The sequence below is a fragment of the Lissotriton helveticus genome, chromosome 1_1 (genome assembly GCF_964261635.1).
Source record: "Lissotriton helveticus chromosome 1_1, aLisHel1.1, whole genome shotgun sequence".
In the NCBI taxonomy this organism is placed as follows: Eukaryota; Metazoa; Chordata; class Amphibia; order Caudata; family Salamandridae; genus Lissotriton; species Lissotriton helveticus.
Genome location: NC_136057.1, coordinates 1055626976 through 1055647009, shown reverse-complemented (window position 1 = coordinate 1055647009; position 20034 = coordinate 1055626976). Strand labels below are relative to the sequence as shown.

The following is a 20034-nucleotide window of genomic DNA, read 5'->3' as shown; positions in this document are numbered from 1 at the left end:
CTTTGTACAAGCTAGTGTTGTACTATTCCTTTCCCTGTATTTGTCTGGAAATAATTACAAGTTGGCTTATCACATTATCTACCACCTCCTGCTCTGAGGCCAAGCTCATTCCTTTTGCGGAAACACCCTAAAAAAAAATCAATAAAACATCTCCTGGGACCCAGACGCGAGCCATTTTCTCTTCGGTTGTTTGCTCATAAGCTGACCATAGAGCTTTCTATGCCCTACTAAAATATCTCTTTTGGTACTGTGCTTCTGCTTACCATTCACAGGAACATAGTCAAAGACCAGTCCAAAAAAGTAGTTCTGCCAGGTTGTGCACTAAATAAGTAATCTAGGCCATTGTCCTGTTTGGAGTCTACAATATCCTTTGAGAAGCATGTAGAACAAAGTTACTGATAAAATAACCACAGACGCCAATTTGGCAAAGTTGTAACTTTGGAACCTGGAAACCTGGTTTCTATTACCGGCTTAGCAATTGACCAAAGATTGGGTTTCTGAGCAAATTATTGTATCTCCCTATGCCACAGATTTCAAAAACATGGAATGTTTATATGGAAAACTTCATTGTTCAAAGTGTGGTCTGTAACTGCTCTGCTTTCATCCCAGTCACATCCTGGGGCCATATTACATACAGTGACTAAGAGGCGCATTGTGTACATGCACCTTTTTTGTGTGCAGCTGAGGCACTGTAGTAATACGGAAGGGGCAGCACATGCTTGTACAGCCCTGTCTGTGATACATACAGCACCAGCACTATCTTTAGAGGGTATTTCCTCATTTGCTTGGGTTGTAGTCCCTTGCAATTGAGGGAAGCACACTGTGCCTCTGCACCCACCCTGTGTTATGGACAAGGGCGCAAAGGCAACTGATTGTTCACTGCTCCCATCTGCAGGGTGATCATAGTCATACCTTGGAGGTGAAGGTGGGTACGGCCTACATGCAGCCACTCCTTCTTTCACTAATGCACTTTATCCAGGGCAATATTGATTTCGAATGCACTTTGAGGACAGTGCGTTACCTAGAATAAGGTGCATGTTTATGCCTGAGGCACCCATTTAAAGGGGCACCGCACACAAACAGGGACAGTGTGCCCTCTTTGTAATATCGTCACTGGAGACTGTAATTCAGACTTAAACTGACAACACACACTCACAAACACACTCCCACACTCTCCCACTTACCCTGTACATCCTTCTGTATAGGAAAATAAGATGGGAAACTTTTATGTTTATAATTTACAGGTCTATATTATGCACCTTTACTGCTCTGAACCAAAGCACAGCACATTGTTTATTGCACACACTACTTAACACTGTAAACTACTACCTTGCTCATGAAGTGATTTAACAGGCACATGTTATTCTATGAATTGTCAACAGACAAATCTCGATTTTCAATTAAAGTTTTAGAACTTCAGATTGGAACTCCAGATTATTGCCTTCTTTGGTCATTAGTAAAGTATTGTAATTTATTTTGGTAATTTAGTGTACATTGCTGATACTCACCTCACCACAAAAATGTTGGCTTTTGTTGCTGTGTTTAACTTTCAAATTCTACCATCTTTGACCCCATGTTCTCTATTATTTTGACAGAACCTCAGAAACGATATTATTGCAACATGTCAGGATGTGCAATCTGCAGAAGTATGTGACATTGTACTGACCAAGACTGAGGAACTGAGAAGCAGAGAACTCTCCATCCTCATGATGGACCTGAAAGATGCTCAAGAAGAGATGTCAAGAATGAAGGTTGAGCTTCCAAAAATTGCAGAGAATGAATCTATGACTGATACCCCGGAAGGTCAGGTATCAGAGGGGGAATCTCTGGCAGAAAAAGAGATTGAACATACCTCATACATACAAACCGAGGAAAGCATAACCTCTTTGGTACACATGAAGTCACTAGGGCATATTTCACACCAGGAAGTACAAACCAGTAGAAGTGTGCAGCACCTGGACTCTATTATGTACACTTCATGTGAATCTGGCGAAAGCCTGGAGATCGTTCCTGAAACCATAGCTATGGGGCAATCTTTAACTAAATCACCAGACCAAGATTGGCAAAAACTGCAGTTGGAAATATTACACCTCCAAAATGCAGAAGATGCCTACAAGAGAGAACTTGAAGAAAGAGATGCCAAAATTAATCAATTAAACCAGTTGGTCATGGAATACAAGGGAAAAACTGAGGACAAGGATACTATGGTTCATGTTGGGTTGGACATTGAAGAGAACGATCCTTCAAAATTAGTGGGGCTTAGAGAGCAACTGCAGCGCCTTGAGGGGAACCTGGCAGATGCTGAAAAGGAAAGACTTTCTGACTATGAAAGCAGCACAATGCAGCACAGTCTACTAGGTGAGCAGATAAATAGCCTGGGAAATGAATCAAAGTCCAAAGACATGAAAATTGAAGCTCTGCAAAAGCTCCTCGACCAGGTTCAACTTCAGTTATGTGATCAAAACACCCTAGTAAAGGAGCTGGCTAGTCAGCTGCAAGCCAAGGAGGAAGAGGTAACCATTTGTCAGGAGCATCTGAAGGAACACCTGAACAAACTTGAAGAGCTTTCTCTACAACTCTCATTGAAAGATGTAAAAGCAGCAGAGACTGAACAGCTTCTGTCCCAAAATGCCAACAACATTGACAGTCTTCGGGAAGCTTTGTCGGAGAAGGAGCAGCAGACAGTGGAGATCAGCCGCAGCATGTCTGAGAAAATGGTTGTGCTAAATGAAGAAAAGTTTTCTCTCATGAATGATCTGAAGGCACTAAAAAAGCAACTTGAATCATTGGATAGCAGAGAGGAGACACCACATCAGGTAGTTACGACAGAAGATGAGGCAGGAGGCCTGTCTCACAAATCAAATGAGTATTTGGAACTAGAGAAAGCTGTAACCATGCTTCAAGGAGAGAAAGAGGAAATAGAATTTCAGTTAGGATGCCTGAATAAGGAAAACCTGCAGCTCCAAATAGAGCGCGATGAACTCCAACTTCTGCTACAAGCCAGGAGCCAGGAAGAAGAGCCTCAGCAGCAGACCTTGGGGGTGCAATCTCTCGAAATGGAAGTAGAAGCATTGCAGATTCAACTGCAAACTAATAAGAATGAGCTTCTTCATGAAAGGGAAATTAAGGACAGGCTATTAACTGAGCAAGAGGAGGTCCAGGCTCAACTGGCAACTCTACAAAATGAACAGTTTCTACAACAAAGTGAAAGTGACCTAATGTTGCAAAGAGTAAGGGATGAGTTCAAATTTCAGATGGAAGACATGAACAACAAAAATCTCCAACAAATAGAGCAATTAGCCACACTGCAGGTTGAGAATAGAGACCTTATGACACAACTAGCAACCTTGAAAAATGCAGAGATTGTACACCAAGGTGAAGTGTTTGAAAAGCAGCTAGAAGAGAAGCTACAGCATCAATTGGAAACCTCCAAAGACGATTACCTTCAACGGGGTATGGACATGGAGGAAATGCTGGAAGAGAACAAAAAACTATTAAATCAGTTGAACACCCTCCGAGATAAGTATATTGTGGAAGGAGATGAGATGAAGGAACGTCTGGAAAAGGAGAAAGAGGAGCTTAGTATTCAGTTGCAAACCCTCAAAAATCACAATCTTCAGCAAAACGGAATTCTGGACAGCCTACGGCAAGAGAACACAGAGCTAGTGAGTCAGTTGGAAAAGCTGAGAAAAGAAAATCTCCAGAAGGATGAAATGATTGTGGTGGAGGATGTAAAGGACGAAGCATTGCACCCCCTGGAAACAACTGAGAATGAAAATGCTCAATCATTAAAGCTGAAATATGACTTAAATGTTCAGTTGGGAGAGCAGAAGAAAGACAATGAACGCATGAAAAGAAAGCTCCAGGCAGCTCTTATTAACCGCAAAGAGTTAATGAGAAAGATAGACAGTTTAGAAAATGAGATTGTGCTTCTGGCGGGACAAACTAGAAGAGACAATGTAATTACAGGCAGTACAGGAGAAAAAGACAATATTTGTAAACTGAATGTAGAGGAACCAGAATGTCAGAATATTAATGTCACTCTGAAACAGCAACTTTCTGAAAAAGAATTAGAGCTACAAAACATAAAGAAAGACTTAGCAGATAGAGTGGCTAATGAAGAGAAGCTACAGGCTTTGATTGAAAAAGTGACTCTAGACCTGCAGGATAAGGTCCGCCTTATTGAGATTTTAAAAGTAGAAGTGCTGGAAAATCAATCTGTTAATCAGAAAATGATTGGCATCCAAGTACGTCCATCTACCAGTGATGCTGCCCCTGTTCCTGATCGCACTAACACTACCATAGCATCTGATTCCTCTCAAGAACGTCCAGTGTTGCTCCTGGAAGATAAAATTTCTAATTTGGAACAGGAAAAAGAGCAACTCCAGAAGAAAGTCCAAGAGACTCTGGCCTCGCGCAAAGACACAATAAAAAAAGCCCAAGAAAAAGATCGACATCACAGAGAGCAACTGAAACAACAGAAGGAAGACTATAACCTTCTGCAGGAAAGGTTTGATGAGCAAAACCAGCAAAATGCATCAGTCCAGGAGCAACTCCGAGAGCTGCAAATGGAGGTGGAAGAGTACAGAAGGAAGCAGTCGCAGGAGGACACAGTAGCGGTCTTACCAGTTTCATGTGAGCAGAGTGTACCATCCCAAATACAACTTCAAGACTCGCTATGGGGACAGGAATGGGTGGAATTCACTAGTTCAGAGGTGGAAGATACTCTTAAACGGACAGATGCTTTTCAAGGTGAAGGCCTGTCAGTGGACCAGTATAAGTTACAGATTGAAGAGTTGAAGGTGCAAAAAGCAGAACTTGAGACACAGATAGGTCGTATGAAAAATGAGCTTTCCCAGAATTCAGGAGAGGTCCAGCTGTTGCAAAATCAAATAGTACAGCTAATGTCAGATTTAGAGTCTTCAAAGCTTTCCCATAATGAAGCCTTGAACACAGTTGCATGCTTGAAATTAGAATTGGAGAAGAGTCAAGTAGAGATGATCAAGTACGATGAACTGAAACATTTGCAACCGCAAATAGAGAAAATTGAAAGTCTTCTGAGCCTCCGAAATGAAGAAAAAGAGCTTCTTAACCAGCAGCTCAGCGAAAAAAATGAGGATATTCAAAGTTTGCAGAACACAGTACAAGAGAATTTAGACTTGATCAAAGCTTTAAAGGCACAGCTGGAAAAGGAGACCAAGGACCATGAGGAGAAAAGCAAAAGGTTTCAAACAGAAGTTCTTGAAGTCCAACAGAAACAGGATGAGGAGGCAGAAGAAAACAAATCCAAACAACAGATACACAGAAAACTTCAGGCTGCACTTATCTCGAGAAAAGAAGCTCTGAAGGAAAGCAAGTCATTGAAAGAGAAGTTGGCTAGTGCCACAAACACAATTAGTGATCTCACCAATAAACTGACTGTCATGGAGAATGATCTCACTAATTTGATCTCAGAGAAAGGAAATCTCTTACAGGAATCAGCTAGACTTCAGGAAGAAAGGGACAAACTGATTACTCAAGTTGATGAAACTCTCCTGGAAAATCAAAATCTTGCTTCCTCCTGCGAAAGTCTAAAGCTTGCTTTAGAGGGGATCACTCAAGAGAAAGAGAGCATGGAGAAGGAAATGGTTGTGCTCCGGAATTCTCTGATTGCAGAAAGTTCTGATTGGGATGAGAAACACAGGGAATTACAGAAAGAGTATGAAACACTCTTACAGTCATATGAGAATGTCAGTAATGAGACTGAAAGAATACAACGAGTTTTGGAAACTGTTCGGCTGGAAAAGCAAGAGCTGTTCAGTAGAATGAAAGCTACAGAGGTCCAGAAAAAAGAAGTGGACAAGCAGCTGGAGGAGGCAGAACGTGAAATGGAGAGTATGAAGGAGAAGATGAGAAAGTTTGCAAAATCAAAGCAGCAGAAAATACTAGAGCTAGAGGAGGAAAATGAGAAGCTCCGTGCTGAGCTTCTTCCATCTCATAGTGAAAAGGAGTTTTATGATGCATCTGCTGGAGAAAATGGAAATCTAAAGGAAGAGCTGGGGCGATTACAGTCAGAAAGGGAGGTTCTTGCTAACCAGCTTAAAGCAGCAAATGCTGAAAATGTTTCTCTGGCTGAAGAAATGAATTATTTAAGAGTTCAACTGCAGTCTAAGGAAACTGAATTAAAAGAAAGACCAGAGGCAGGTGATAGGGTGCTACAAGACCGTGTCCAGCAGGATGTGATTGTTCAAACAGTTACAGCTGTTCCAATAACAGTAACATCTCAGGAACCGATTGAAGAGAGAGTAAATAGAGAAAGCTGTTCAGAGTCTTCTCTGACAGTCTTGGCCCAAGAGCAACTGAAGCCTAATGAAGGCAGCTCAAATGATGAAATTAACACCTACATTCAGCAGATCTCCCAGCTCCAATATCAAGTTTCAGAGCTAGAAAAAATTAAAAGTGCCTTGAACGAAGAGCTGTCACTAGTGAAGGCTGACTTTGAAGTATTGACTGGAGAAACAAATGGCTTAAGGAGTCAGGCAGAAGCCAAGAGCAATGAGGTGAAACTCCTTCATGAAACAATTTCTGAGATGGAAGCAAAGAACAGGGAGGCAAGGGAGGAGCTTGACAAGGTTACAAAGCTGAAGGATACGCTTGAAGCAGAGAAAGATGATTTGGAGGAGCGGCTAATGAATCAGTTAGCAGAACTGAATGGGAGTATTGGTAATTACCAACAAGATGCAACAGATTTCCAGTCCAAAAGTGACAGCTTAGAGTTAGAGCTCCAAGGCTTCCGAGTTAGGATAAGTGAACTGGAGGAAGAAAAGCGGCAGTTGGAACGGGAGAAAAGGGAAGTAGAGTCACAAATGCAGAATGAATTCGTAGAGAAACTGAAAGCTGTTCAGACTGGTGAACGGGGCCGAAAGACTCATGCTAAAGAGCTACAAGAACTCCTTAGGGAAAAGCAGCTTGAGGTGAAACATCTCCAGAAAGATTGTATCCGATATCAAGAGAAGATTTCTGGTTTAGAGAGAACTGTGAAAGCCTTGGAATTTGTGCAGAGTGAGTCATTGAAGGAGCAGGCTGCAGCCAAAGAGAGTGTAGCAAAAGTGATGGAAGAGCGCAAAAAAACTCAGGCTGAGTTGACTTCCTTTAAGATCCTTTTGGACGATACCCAAAGCGAAACGGCAAGAGTGTTAGCTGAAAGTCTGAAACTGAAGGAAGAACTGCAGGTATCAAAAGATACTACTACACATGAAATGATGAAAAAGGATGAAGAGCTTGATCGGCGAATAGAACAAGAAAGAGACAAATTTGCAAAAGAGGCCAAGAACATGCAAGAGAAACTGGATGCTCTCCAGCGAGAGAAGAATCACATGGAAGTGACCTTACTAGATCTTCAGAATTCCTTGGAGAAGAAGAACCAGGACACTAAGGAACTCCAAAGTTCTCTCAATGAAAACCTTGCAAAGCTAGCAGCCTTCACCAGGAGCATGTCCTCGCTCCAAGATGACAGAGATCGTGTTATTGATGAATCCAAGAAATGGGAGAAGAAGATTACTAGTGCCATCCAGAAAAAAGAGGAAGAGATCCAAGCCAAGGAGAAGGCCTGCCTGGTGCTAAAAGATCAAGCGAAGCAGATGTCTATTCTTGTGGAGGAGCTACAGATTAAAGTATCCAGGTAAACCTAATTTGTAAACTAAAGCTATGCTCAGTTAACTTCTTCTTGTCTCTTGCTAGATCCCAAATGCAGTATTGTCCTCACTCAGGAGAAAATGGGTTAGTTCCTTGATGATTGATAAAGGGGGTGGTGATGGACAGAGTATCTGAATTAAGCAGAACACTCCTACCCAGTCAAAAGATCAGGGCTTGATCCATCACCGTTTTTTAGCTCACTGCACCATCCCAGCTCAGAACCTGGCTACATGCAAATTAGTCTGACCCTGGCCCAGTGCATCATGGGAACATGGCAGACCAAACTACCAAGCCAATTCTTTAATGGAAAGGAAACAAGCTTCCGGGGACCGGTTTCTGGCATTACAGCCGTCTTCGGCCCGGCTTGCTTGAATCCTGATGGTGCAGTGAGCAAGGGACTCACATCTGAGCATACCCTTCCACACTTGTGGTGGCCAAAACGATTCATAAAGGGGGTGGTGATGGACAGAGTATCTGAATTAAGCAGAACACTCCTACCCAGTCAAAAGATCAGGGCTTGATCCATCACCGTTTTTTAGCTCACTGCACCAAATTGCCAGAAACCGGTCCCCGGAAAACGGTGATGGATCAAGCCCTGATCTGTTGACTGGGTAGGAGTGTTCTGATTAACTCAGATACTCTGTCCATCACCACCCCTTTTTGAAATTAGTTCCTTGATGTACCTGTTGTTCTCACTCTTTTGAGTTGCTAGTGACATCTATAAAAATATTTCTACATTTGTACATGGAAATCCTATTTATACAACTTTTTAGAGAATTAGTACTGAAGCTTTCTATGGGGACAAAGGACTATCATGTGCATTTTGGCTTGCAAGAGTAACATAAACAGATTTTTGTAGTTTGATCTTATCTGTAGAAACAACTTTTATAATGACTGCAAATTCTCTTTATGAATGTTTGGGTAGCATATATATTGATTACTATTGAGAGGTTATTTAAATATTTTAAGTACCTTTCCTAGCATTTATAGTGGCCGTTTTGCACCACGTGCTTTATGCTGAGTAAATGAACCTTGTTGTATAGGTTCGCTCTTGATCTAGAGTAAGCCATCATGGACTGCTTATTCAGAAGGCAGATGCTTCTTTTTTTGGCATCCTCTCTTGCATTCTTTATCCTTGGTCCACCAATGCATTGAAACTACTACCTTTTGTACCCTACAGCTCTTTAATGGAACACAGTTGGCCCCTAGTTCCTACCTCCTGGACGCACACTTGCATTTTGATATTACTCAACTATAGGTGATGTAGGCAAACATTTTGAACTTGTAGGAGTCTCTCAGAGCAAGGTGCAGAATGTAATGTTAGACTGGAAAGAAAATAATTGAAGAACATGTTATGTCTTTGCATGTTCACCCATGATCTCATTTGAGGCATGTTGCCACCAGTCACAGCTGCTGCCTAGAAGCAGCAATGGGCCGGGTGGGGGCGAAGGGAGGGGGTGCAGGAGGGGGGGGTCGGGATCGCGTAAAAAAGGAAAAATCACTTACTTCCTGGCCAGCCGCCGCCGCCTCTCTTGTGTCCCGTCCCATCCTCTTCCTGGCTTCTTGTGAAGAAGCAGGAAGCACCAGGGCTCCCCGCAGCTAATCACAATGCTGCAATGCAGCATTGTGATTGGTCTGAGCACCGTGATACATCGCTCAGCCAGGGGCTGGAGGGGTGGGCATGTTCTCTATGCAGGAGACTGTAATGCAGCCTGCATGAAGAACAGGGAAGTGCGCATCACTGTTTTGGGTGGCCCGAGAGGGGCGACCAAACAGTCATTGCGCACAGGAGTGTTCTACGGGTAAATGGGTGCTTTACAAATACACGTTATGTTATGAATGGCCTCAAGTATGGTTGGATTGGCCATGATGCCTCCTATTTTCCATCTTTGACGGCCAGGAGACCCTTATCACTTATATAAAAAAATATTTGATGGCTGCTTCAGACTGCAGATTTCTTCCCTTGTGAATATCCCACAAACATTAAACTAGATCTGGAACTTTTAAAGCAGTGCTCCTGTGTGCTGGGAGGTAGTATAGTGCGGCTTTGGCCAATGTCCTTCTGGTTTGGAGCTGCATATCAGTGCCAACTATGCACGCTGACCTCCGTGCCTTTATGTCTGTGCCTTCAGACACGGATCCGGTGCTACTCCTATGTCCTTTTTCAGCTATTTTGTCACAAATGTTCAAATGTTTCCAGTGTGCAGGGAAAATATGTCACCTCCCAGGATAACTGTTTAAGCCATGTAGGGACTGTCACATAGACTCTTTGAAAGTATGCCTATGGTGCTTGGGGTCAAACTATGACTCCACGGCCAGCGATTACTGTTCACAGATTAATCCAAAGGCTATATGGGACCACAAGACTAAACTATACGTTGCCAAAAATCGTAAGACTCCATGCCGTGACCTGTCAAAATCCAAAGGAAGGTCATGCTCCCAGCCCCAAAGTCATTTCCACAGCAGATCTTTGTCACGGTTGAAGTCTTTGGGTAAGTACAAGAAGAAGCACCAGAAATCTAAGTGAAAATCACCCCCTTCCTGCCATACTTGAACTCCGAAGGTGTGTCAGCATGCCACCTGGGTTTGTTCCCGATCCCTGATGAGCAGATTGTGAACCTGGTACCAATGCACCCCGATATTTTAGGTCCGTTCACAGTGCTTCAGTAAGTCAAGGTTCTTAGGGATGCCATGCTGTGCATCTTCTGCACTTTACCGGTTTCTCCAGCATGTCATAGTAGCCTTCAGTCATACTTCAGGTTTCTCACCTGACTTTGGTTCTGGTGCCACCCCCAGTGCCAGTTACTTTCAAAACGACGCTGGTGCGGACGCCGTTGGCGCTGAAGGAAGATCTGCAGTCTATTGCGCTTTACAACTCTGAGCCGATCCCGTCTCTACCTTAGCTGAGGCTGTGTTTTAATCCCATCAGAGTTTTGTTTTGATCCCAACAGAGTGCAGTGTCTCAGTAACCCTTCTGATTCGGACACAGTGCCCTTACTATGTGGCAGGGCGTAGGCCCTACACCATATTTCTGATTCTGACTCTGACGACAATGATAACTTTGAGTTTGTAAAACCAAAGGGGATGATTGACGGAGTGTTGAACATTGCAAGCACTTACCCCCAGTCCACTGATCTCGGTTTAATCCATCGTCATTCTTTAGCTCACTCCGCAACCCCAGTTCAGACATGGCCTTATGCAAATCAGTCTGACCCTGTGCCTCATGGGAACAGTCCAGCCCGAACTGCCAAGCCATGTCTTCTCTGGACTGGAAACAAGCATCCTGGGACCGTTTCTGGCTAATCAGCTGTCATCAGCCAGGCTAGCTTGAATCCAGTGGCAAAGTGAGCAGGGGACCCACGTCTGGGCACACCCTGCCAACTTAGGGCGAACAAAGCAAAACTTTGAGTTTGTCCCACAATACCAGCAGAACATTTGGTACAAAAAACTACAAGATGCTAGTGGTCTTGATACTTACCCAGACATTGGCCTTGTTTCTCCAACAGGCCTTTCAGCAGAGTGAAGTGCCTCCTTCATTCTTGTTATGTACAGGGCGGCAGAAGTATTTGAACTACAGCTTCATCTTCCTCAATCCGCAAAATTGTTGATTAAGGTCAAACGGCGGCCCTAGTCATGCTTGACCGGAGCGCCGCATTTGATATGGTCTCTCACAGTTTGTTACTTGACAGATTACACCACTCAGGGGTAGGCGGCACTGCACTGGGCTAGCTGAAGAGCTTTCTGGAGGATCGCACCTTTCAAATTACTCTGTTTCGTCCACTTAACATCTGAAACAGGGCGAGCCACAAAGCCCAGTACTGAGCCCGACCCTTTTCAATTTGTATATGCGACGGTTGGCAGACCCTCTGGACAAGCATGGGGTGCAGACAGTGTCATATGCAGATCACGCATAGCTGATCCTCACCTTGGCACAGGACAACTGCCAAGCAGCACAGGATTTCAAGCTTTGCCTAGAGGACATGGCAAACCGGAGGAAACATAGCTGCCTCAGACTAAATGCCAGTAAAATGGATATTTTAGTAAGCAACCTTCCATCTGGTCCTCGAGGTGGTGGCCCAGTATGTTAGGATCTCCAACCCCCCCGAGCCACAAAGTCAAACATCATGGAGTTTGGTTCGACTCCACACTATCCTTTTCCAAACATATCTCCGCCCTCACAGGTACCTGTTTTGGGATTCTAAAAATGCTTAAGAAAATTCATGGGCTCATCCTGGACTGTGCCAAAAAGACGGCGGTCCAGGCCCTGGTGACGTCCAGATTAGAGTGCTGTAATGTTCTCTATCTGGGGGCTCCAGCGGGTGCAAAAAGCGGCAGCTTGGATTCTGTTAAATATTCCCAGATTTACACCCACTTGCCGTGCCCAGGAAACTCTCCACTGGCTCACTATTGAGGGGAGGATCTCCTTCAAAGCCCTCTGTTATGCCCACAGAATATTACAGGGCAAAGGCACAAAATATCTCTGCCCTATGATACATTCGTACCACCCCACACACTGCTTGAGACCGGGTTGAACTGGACTGGTTTGCATTCCTAAATACAATAGAAAATGCTTCAGTGGCATCTCCTTCAGGCACCTGGCTGCCAAGCAGTGGAACTCACTGCCTCTTCACCTCAGACTGGAGTCGTCTGAATCCGCTTTTAGGAAACATCTATAACTGTGCTGTTTAGGAAAAATCGTACCCCATAGTAATACTCCGCCCAGTCCTCTCTTAATGAGCTCAGCCTTGATGGAATCCAGCGTGGGAACACTCCATAATGGAGAAACCAAGCACTATACAAGCTGCAAAATAATAATAATGTCCTTACAGAGGTCCTCCATCCTGACCAGGTACCTACTGAACCTTTCTTACCATTTAATGGAGCCAGTGGTGTAACACAGGCCCCCGCTGACCCCTCAGTGCGTGAGGGCCCGAGTTGCAGAAGGCCACCTCACCACAGTACTCTGGCCTGTAAGCTCCGGATTAAATCCAGAGCAGGGGCCCCTCCATGTACTTTGCAAGGGGCCCCCCCTCAAGTTTAGTTACGCATGTGAATGAAGCCCTCACAGATACCCAACTCCACACGGCCCTGATTTTCCCACACAACATATTACACCAGAGAGTTTGCTAGTTCAGGCGTCCACCTTCAAAGTCAATCTTAACCACTTCCATACAATCTTACCTTGAAGATAAATCCAAAAGGACAGAAACATTTGGCAAGCAGATATTTACTTCTGCAAGCCTTGCTCTGCGGTCTGTCAACACCTGTTGCCTAGTCGGTTGCTACACCCATTGGCTGTGTGACACAGTGTCCAAAATTCTGCTAGCAGCTCCGGATGACTTTCTGGCACCCCTAACCCATACCATCCAGGATGGGCATTGTTATATCTGGCATCATTGGCGTGAGTCTCCCTTCCATTTTGACGGATTGCCTCCTCTGATTTGATATGTTTTTGCTGGTTTTATGCTGTGGGCACTGTGCCACTGCTATTCAGTGCCACAGTGCAAGTGCTCCCTAGGTTAAATTGATGTACTAATTAGTGATTCCATGATTGGGTTATTTGATTTACCTGTCAGCCCCTAGTACAGTGCACCATGTGTGCCCAGGGCTTGTAAATCTAATGCGGCTGGTGGGCTTACAGCACTAGTTGTGCCACCCACAGAAGCAGCTTTTAAAGTGTTTCTCAGGCCTGCTATTGCAAGGCCTGTGGGCAGTCTAGCACTGCCATGTCGACTTGACCAAGTGCACCCACTTGCCCCTCCCTGAACCTTCCTTTTGCTACATGTTAGACACCCCTATGGTAGGCCCAAGGGCAGGGTGCATTGTAAGTATAAGATAGGACATGCTCTGGTGTGTGTAGCATGCCCTAATAGTGAATTACAGCCATTTTCGTGTTTTACTATTGAAGGCTACCTGTTCTCCATAGGCTAGAATGGGCAGTTAGATTATTACATTCTTATAATCCTAACTGACTCAGGGAACATGGTGGAAATTCGAATTTAGTATGCCTGAACTCAGAGTGATAAAATACATATTTTAGTGAAGTTGGTTTTAATATTCTGTGTTTGAATATACCACTTTCAGAAAGTAGCTATTTTCTTGCCTAACTGTCCAGGCCTGCTTCTGCTAGGTTGTGTATTCCTTGTATGGGTTTGTGAGTGACAGGGCTGGGGGGTTCCAGGAGACAGTCTGGGGCAGCCCAGTGGTGAATGGAGGGATTTGCATCTAGATGGGAGGGAGGAATTGCACCTGGGACCTGAATAGGGCTGGGCCTTCCCTCTACAATGCTGGCTCCACCTCCTGTGGTTTGTCTGATGTCTCAGCCCTGCACAGTTAAAGGAAGGAAAGAGTCATGTAAACAAAGTGCTCAGGAACTGGTTTGGACTAGGCAGAGGCCTCTCTGCCTTCAGAGAACAAAGGATTTTGGGGTATAAATATTGGGACCGTGATCCCAAGAACTTTAGATCACTTCTGGAACAAGAAACCTTTTGCCAAGGAGAAGAACCAGTGTGATGTTTGCTGGGTTGGCCTGCAGTGGTTGCTTCATTGCCAAGGAAAGGAGAAGGAACTTTTTAAGGACTTTCATCATTTACAGAATATTCTCCAGGGGCTTGAACTGTGCTTGCCTCCTGCTGATGTCTCATGGACAAAAGACTTAATCTCCAGCTCCCCTCTGAATTTCCTTGCTGGGAATTCTCAACTCCAGCCTTTTGCGTGTCTCTGGGAGCTGGAAGCGCGACGCACCGAGAGGAAGCATGTCGCCGCCGCCGCTGAAATCGTCGCATCGCCCGAGAAGAGCGCCTTCGCCGCATCTCTCTGGAAGCGTGTGTTCATCGAAGCTGCCTGCTGTCGCATCACCGGAGAAGCATGACGCCATCGAGAGAGTCTCCATCACATTACCGGAGAAGCGTGTCGCAGGGCCTGTCGCGGCTCCAAAGTACAAAGTCGTCGCAAGGCTGCCAGGGCGTCTACGCATCGTCATCGCATCGCCGCATCAAGGGCGCCATCTTCTCGCATCGCAACCGGATCATCGCATTGCATCAAGGCGCCTTCTTGCGCACCGCAACGGGCCCACAGGCCGAGAACTTATACATCACGTCCGCACCGGTAAGGATCACGACGCATCCCCTACTCTGCGTAAGCATTGAGGCATGACGCATCATCTCCCCCTGATCACGGAACCGACACATCTCCCCTTTTGCAAGCCTTTAGTTTACTTTGCTGTACGCATCCAGGTACTTTGTTTAGAACTTTGTCGCATCTATCATCAACTTGAACTAAGCAACGTTTTATCATCTTTTAAGTAATCTTAAGTGTAGTATTGTGGATTTTTGTCGTTTGTGGTCTTGTGTTAAGTCTATATAAAGAATACTTATTTTAATAAAACCTGTGTTGTGTCCATGTGTAGTGTTTTCACTGTATTACTGTGTATATTCACAAATTCTTAACACACTGCCTCTGAGATAAGCCTGTCTGCTCGTGCCAAGTTACCAAGGGGCTGAGCAGGGGTTATTAACCCGTTCCGTGCTGCCGTCGGCCATTGGCCGACGGCAGCACTACCTCCCCAGTGCTGCCATCGGCCAATGGCCGACGCGGCCCTGCCTGTTTTGCGGAAGTGCCGCACTTCCGCAAAATCGCGGCCGGCGTTAAGGAGTGTAATCCCCTTATCCTGACTTAGAAGTAAGGGTCCCTATTTGGACAAAGGCGAATACCATTGCCAACTAGAGACCCCCAGATCTAAAAGGCATGATGCAGCAAAGATTGTGATTTGTTCCGGCTTGGACACAACCAATTGCTTAGGTTGGGTGATTGACATGAATGTGGTGCTTTGGTGCCACTCCTGGTGGAGGTCGTCGGGGTTCCCCGGGGACGTCCAGACATCTTTAATGACATGCTATTTGATGGCTCGCTCCTTTTTGTTGAGAAAGCGGTTTCAGCTCTAGAACTTTTAAGGAGGCAGGGCTATGACATGTTCCTTGGTCCAGACTGCTCACAGCAGACAATTCCATCCAACTGTTTTGCCCCCATCTGAGGCGATTATGGGAGTTTTCAGTATTGCCAATCTCAGACCACGCCACCAGCCCAACAGGTCTCCCAACCCTTTCGTGTCCGGGGTTATGGCTCACATAGGTAGCTTCGAAGGCATCAGGGACAAGATGCAGCTTAGTTCCCCACCCTTTCAGTAACTGCAAAACCACTTTAGTACGTCCTTTCTGAAACAGCCATCCAGTTAAAAGCAGCATATAGCATTCCCTCCACAGGTGGCAAGCCATTACTATAAACATATGGGTCTTCCAAATTGTCCACCTGGGTTCTGCCCTCCCACTTTTTTTCTCCCCACCGTGACTTCTACCAGCATCAAGGTGGCTTATGGAGGTCCACATGTTGGTCTTGCAGCAGGAAGTGAAGGCCCTCTTGTCCAAAGGGTTCATAGAGAGGGTTCTGGCCTCATACGTAGGAGCTGGACGATGCTTCTGCGACTCCTTGTGACGAAGAAGGGCAGAGGCCTTTGATCTATTTTGGATCTTCACCCTATCAATGCCTTCCCGCAAAAAGACAAATTCATGAAGAGTACACAAGCCCAAGCACTGTATTCCCTAGACTGTGAAAACTGGAGGATCTCCAGGACATTTATTTATATATCCCTGTCCTGTACAGCCACAAGTGGTGTCTGCGGTTCACGATAGGCCTGTAGCATGTCTCCCTCTTGGCCTCACTATTGACCTTCAGTTGTTCACAAAAGTGATGGTGGTGCTTGCAGCACAATAACGGAGGTCAGGGGTCCCTGTCTTCCCATACCTTGATGTCCTACTGTTGAAGGCGGGCTTGCCCCAGACAGTTGTAGACCACCTTCTGACATGGATAAACCTCCTAACATCGTTGGGGTTCGCTATCAGCATGTCAAAGTCTCATCTGACTCCTTCGCAGACATTCCAGTTCATCAGAGCCATTCTAGATAAGGTACGGTTTCGCTCCTTTCCCATGGAGCGGTGAGTTCAGGACATTCAGGCTATAATCTTGATGTTTCAGCCTCTGACCTGAATCTCAGTGTGGATGATGTTAAGGCTGCTGGGAAAGCTAGCCCTCCTGCTCCTGCATCCTGCTGGTGAAACATGTCGGAAGGCATTCGCAGGCTTTGTCTTAGGATCTGAAGTCTCAGGGGGCACAGCAACGTGGGAATCTCCCAGGTGATATCCTGCGAAAGAGACTGCAAAAGATCTTCAGTGGCGGATGCTAGTCCCCGATTGGGTCAGTGACAGGCCCTTCACCTTACCCCACCCAGATTTGACGCTGGTGATGGATACATTACTCTTGGGCTGGAGAGGCCATGAGAGGGCTCTGCTCTCGGGCCAAATAGAGCCCTCTGGCTCACCATCAAAGGAACACTACTAGAGGTGCTTATGGACACCACAACAGCTGCAACTAGCAGGGCAGAGTGTGGTCTTAGGTCCTGTCAGGAGGCTGTACACCTGTGCAAGTGATTAAACCACTAAAGAATTTCTCTGGTGGTGAACCACCTAATAAGATCTCTAAAGATTAGGACAGCCGAACCTAGACACCGACATGAATGCCTGTTACACCCGTAGGTAGTGCTAGGCATCTTTCATGCAATAGGTGAACCCTGGCTAGATCATTTCACCACCGCCAAGGATGTTCAGTGTCAGCAATTTTGGACGCTGAAGTTTCCATAAAGGCTCTGCCGCGGAGGCTCATTCCGCATAGAGTGGAGCACAAGCCTACTGTATGCCTTCCCGCAGCTGCCTCTCCTGCCCGTAGTACTTAAGGAGATCAGGAATGGCCGGGCCCAAGTCATTCTAGTGGCACTGGATTGAGCCAGGAATGTATGGTGCCCAGACCTCTTGGCCATGAACAATTGTCCTCCAATCAAGTTGCTGCTTCCAGAGGATCTTCTGTGGCAGCTGCAGTGCTTGGTCCTACACTTGGCCTTGTGCATTCTGTACATTCGTACATGGAGATTGAGCAGCAGCAGTTGATTTAATATGACCATCCTCCTGAGGTCGTTGAAGTAATCATGGCTGCTAGGCATCCTTCTACAAAATCGCTGTACACCAGTCCTTGTGACAAATTTGTGGTTTAGTGCAACACCTGTCAGATTGACTTGTTGTAAGCCAAGCTGTCTGAAGTGTATTCTTTGTTCCGTCCACGGACCAGCAAAGACTTGCTTTGGGCACTGTTTTTGCCGAAAATGGTAACTCTTTTTCATGTCAGGCAGACTATCACTCTTCTGTCATTCTATGCTCTGCCTCATCTCACTGAGGAGCAAGAGAAACTCAATTTTGATCCCAAGAGATCGCTCACCTTTTATACAGATCGAACCAAGGAACATTGGTTGGGCTATCAGATTTTGTGAAGTTCTTTGGGGAAAAGAACAGCAAAGCAGTTCACAAATGGACCATCTCTTGATGAAATGTTCTTCAAATTAAGATCTGGCTAAAAAGCAGCCTCCAGAGGGCTTCCATGCTTATTTCACTAAAGCCAAAGCTGCTACTACGGCACTTGCACACAAAGTGCCTGTCCTGAATATTTGTCAGGTTACTGTGGAGGTGCCAGTACACATGTTCACGAAGTGCTATTGCCTCCACAGTCAAGTCTGTCGAGAGCTGCATTGTTCCCGCTTGTCCTGCAGGACAAGGTACTACTACTGTCTATTCACAAGGTGAGCAATCTGTGGTTAGAAGTATCCATCAGAAGAACAAGTTATTTACTTTCAGTCACAGTCTTTCTTGTGAATACTTTATCTAACTGCAGATTCCTCACCAAGCTTCCTAGCTCCCTGTACTGTGACCTGGACTTTTTTTCCATTTAAAAAGGTTCCATCCTAGAGATATGAAGTAGCCATCATCCTGTGAAACCAGCTGACATCAGTGCGCATGGATGGCACTTAAATGCGACTCCACTCGTCCTTTCACGAATGATATTGGAGCGGAGCCACATGACACCACCATACAGGTGTGCAGGAGTACTGCTTTAAAAGTTTCTGGATCCAGTCTGACACATGGGGAATATTCACACGGTGTGTAATATGTGGTTAGATAGATTATCCACAAGAATGGGTGTTATTGAAGGTAAGTGGCATGTTCACCTGGAAGCTGGTCTAACTTCTACCAAGAATAACCATCCCCTACCATACAAAATTATGACCAGCCTCTTTCCCCTCTACATTCCCTTTTCCTCACTGTGCAAGAGTTTAGACTGTGTAGTCTGCAGAGCTATTGAAAAATGAGACTGCATCTCTCCAGCTACCTTCAGATCTACAACCCCAAACAAGGCATGGTGATTGTACTGGGAGTCAGAGTAGCAGTACATATCTCTTTACATTTTCCCTTGTGTTCTTTGAGTCCTTTGGGATTTGGGTGTAGCTTCAGAAGATTGAGGTAGCCCTGTATGAGCATTGGGCTCTTTCCCTGGGGTCTGTGTAGATCAGGTAAAGTGGAGGAAGGGCTGACCACATATATCACTCACTTTCCTCATATCTGAGAAGGCCTGTAGAGAAGTAATAGAATGCAGCTGCAGTCCTTGTGGCTTCACAGCAGTTTACAGGCAATTTAGTAATGCACTCAATCAATGTCACATGCAAAAAGAACAATTGATGGACAGAATGCAGATCAATGTAATACATTCACCCCAGTACAGAGATCTGGGCCTAAATCCATCTGTTTTTTGCTCGCCATTCTAGTTTGGACCTAGACATATGCAAATCAATCTTGACCCAGCGCCCAATGGGGACAGTCCAGCCCGAACTGCGATGCCAGGTCCTCACTGGACTGGAAACAAGCATCCTAGGACCGGTGTTGGGCTCTCAGCCCTCATCAGCAAGGATGGCTTGACTCCAGTGGTGTGGAGAGACCGGGACCCACATCTGGGCACAACGTCCCACTCGGGGTGACAAATGCAAAAAGAGCAATAGATGGACAGAATGCAGAACAATGTCATACATTCACCCAAGTACAGAGATCTGGGTCTAAATCCATCCAATCAACGTCGCGGCAGTTGACAATAGCTGCAAAAGAAACCTAATTTCTATAATTACTTCCTTTGAAACCTATAACCAGCATTTAAAATCATAGCTGGGCAGCAGTGAATTATATTTATGTTTTTCACTGAGGGGTTCTGATTGACTGACATGAAATAGAAAACAATAGGAGGCTCTAATCGTCCATGATTTGAAGAGGTACAGTAGTCATAAGGGAACGTGCACATTATGTCCTCACCTTTCCCAACTGTGTGTTCAACCTAGTGTCCTGCAAACTGCCACTCACTGGCCATCATTACACCACCAAAATAATTCTATTTAGCATCCTGTCACCCATTCGCACCATCTTCACTATTACCTTCCCC

At 45.4% G+C, this 20034-nt stretch overlaps 1 protein-coding gene across 4 annotated transcripts in view; it reads left to right on the top strand.

Moving 5' to 3' along the window:
- LOC144820657 (golgin subfamily B member 1-like) overlaps nt 1-20034 on the top strand; it is a 290085-nt gene that overhangs the window by 121748 nt on the left and 148303 nt on the right. For all 4 annotated transcript variants that reach the window (XM_078677950.1, XM_078677951.1, XM_078677952.1 and 1 more), the window contains one exon: nt 1596-7660. In XM_078677950.1, the coding sequence (XP_078534076.1) occupies nt 1596-7660 (6065 nt within the window). The remainder of the gene's footprint in view (nt 1-1595; nt 7661-20034) is intronic.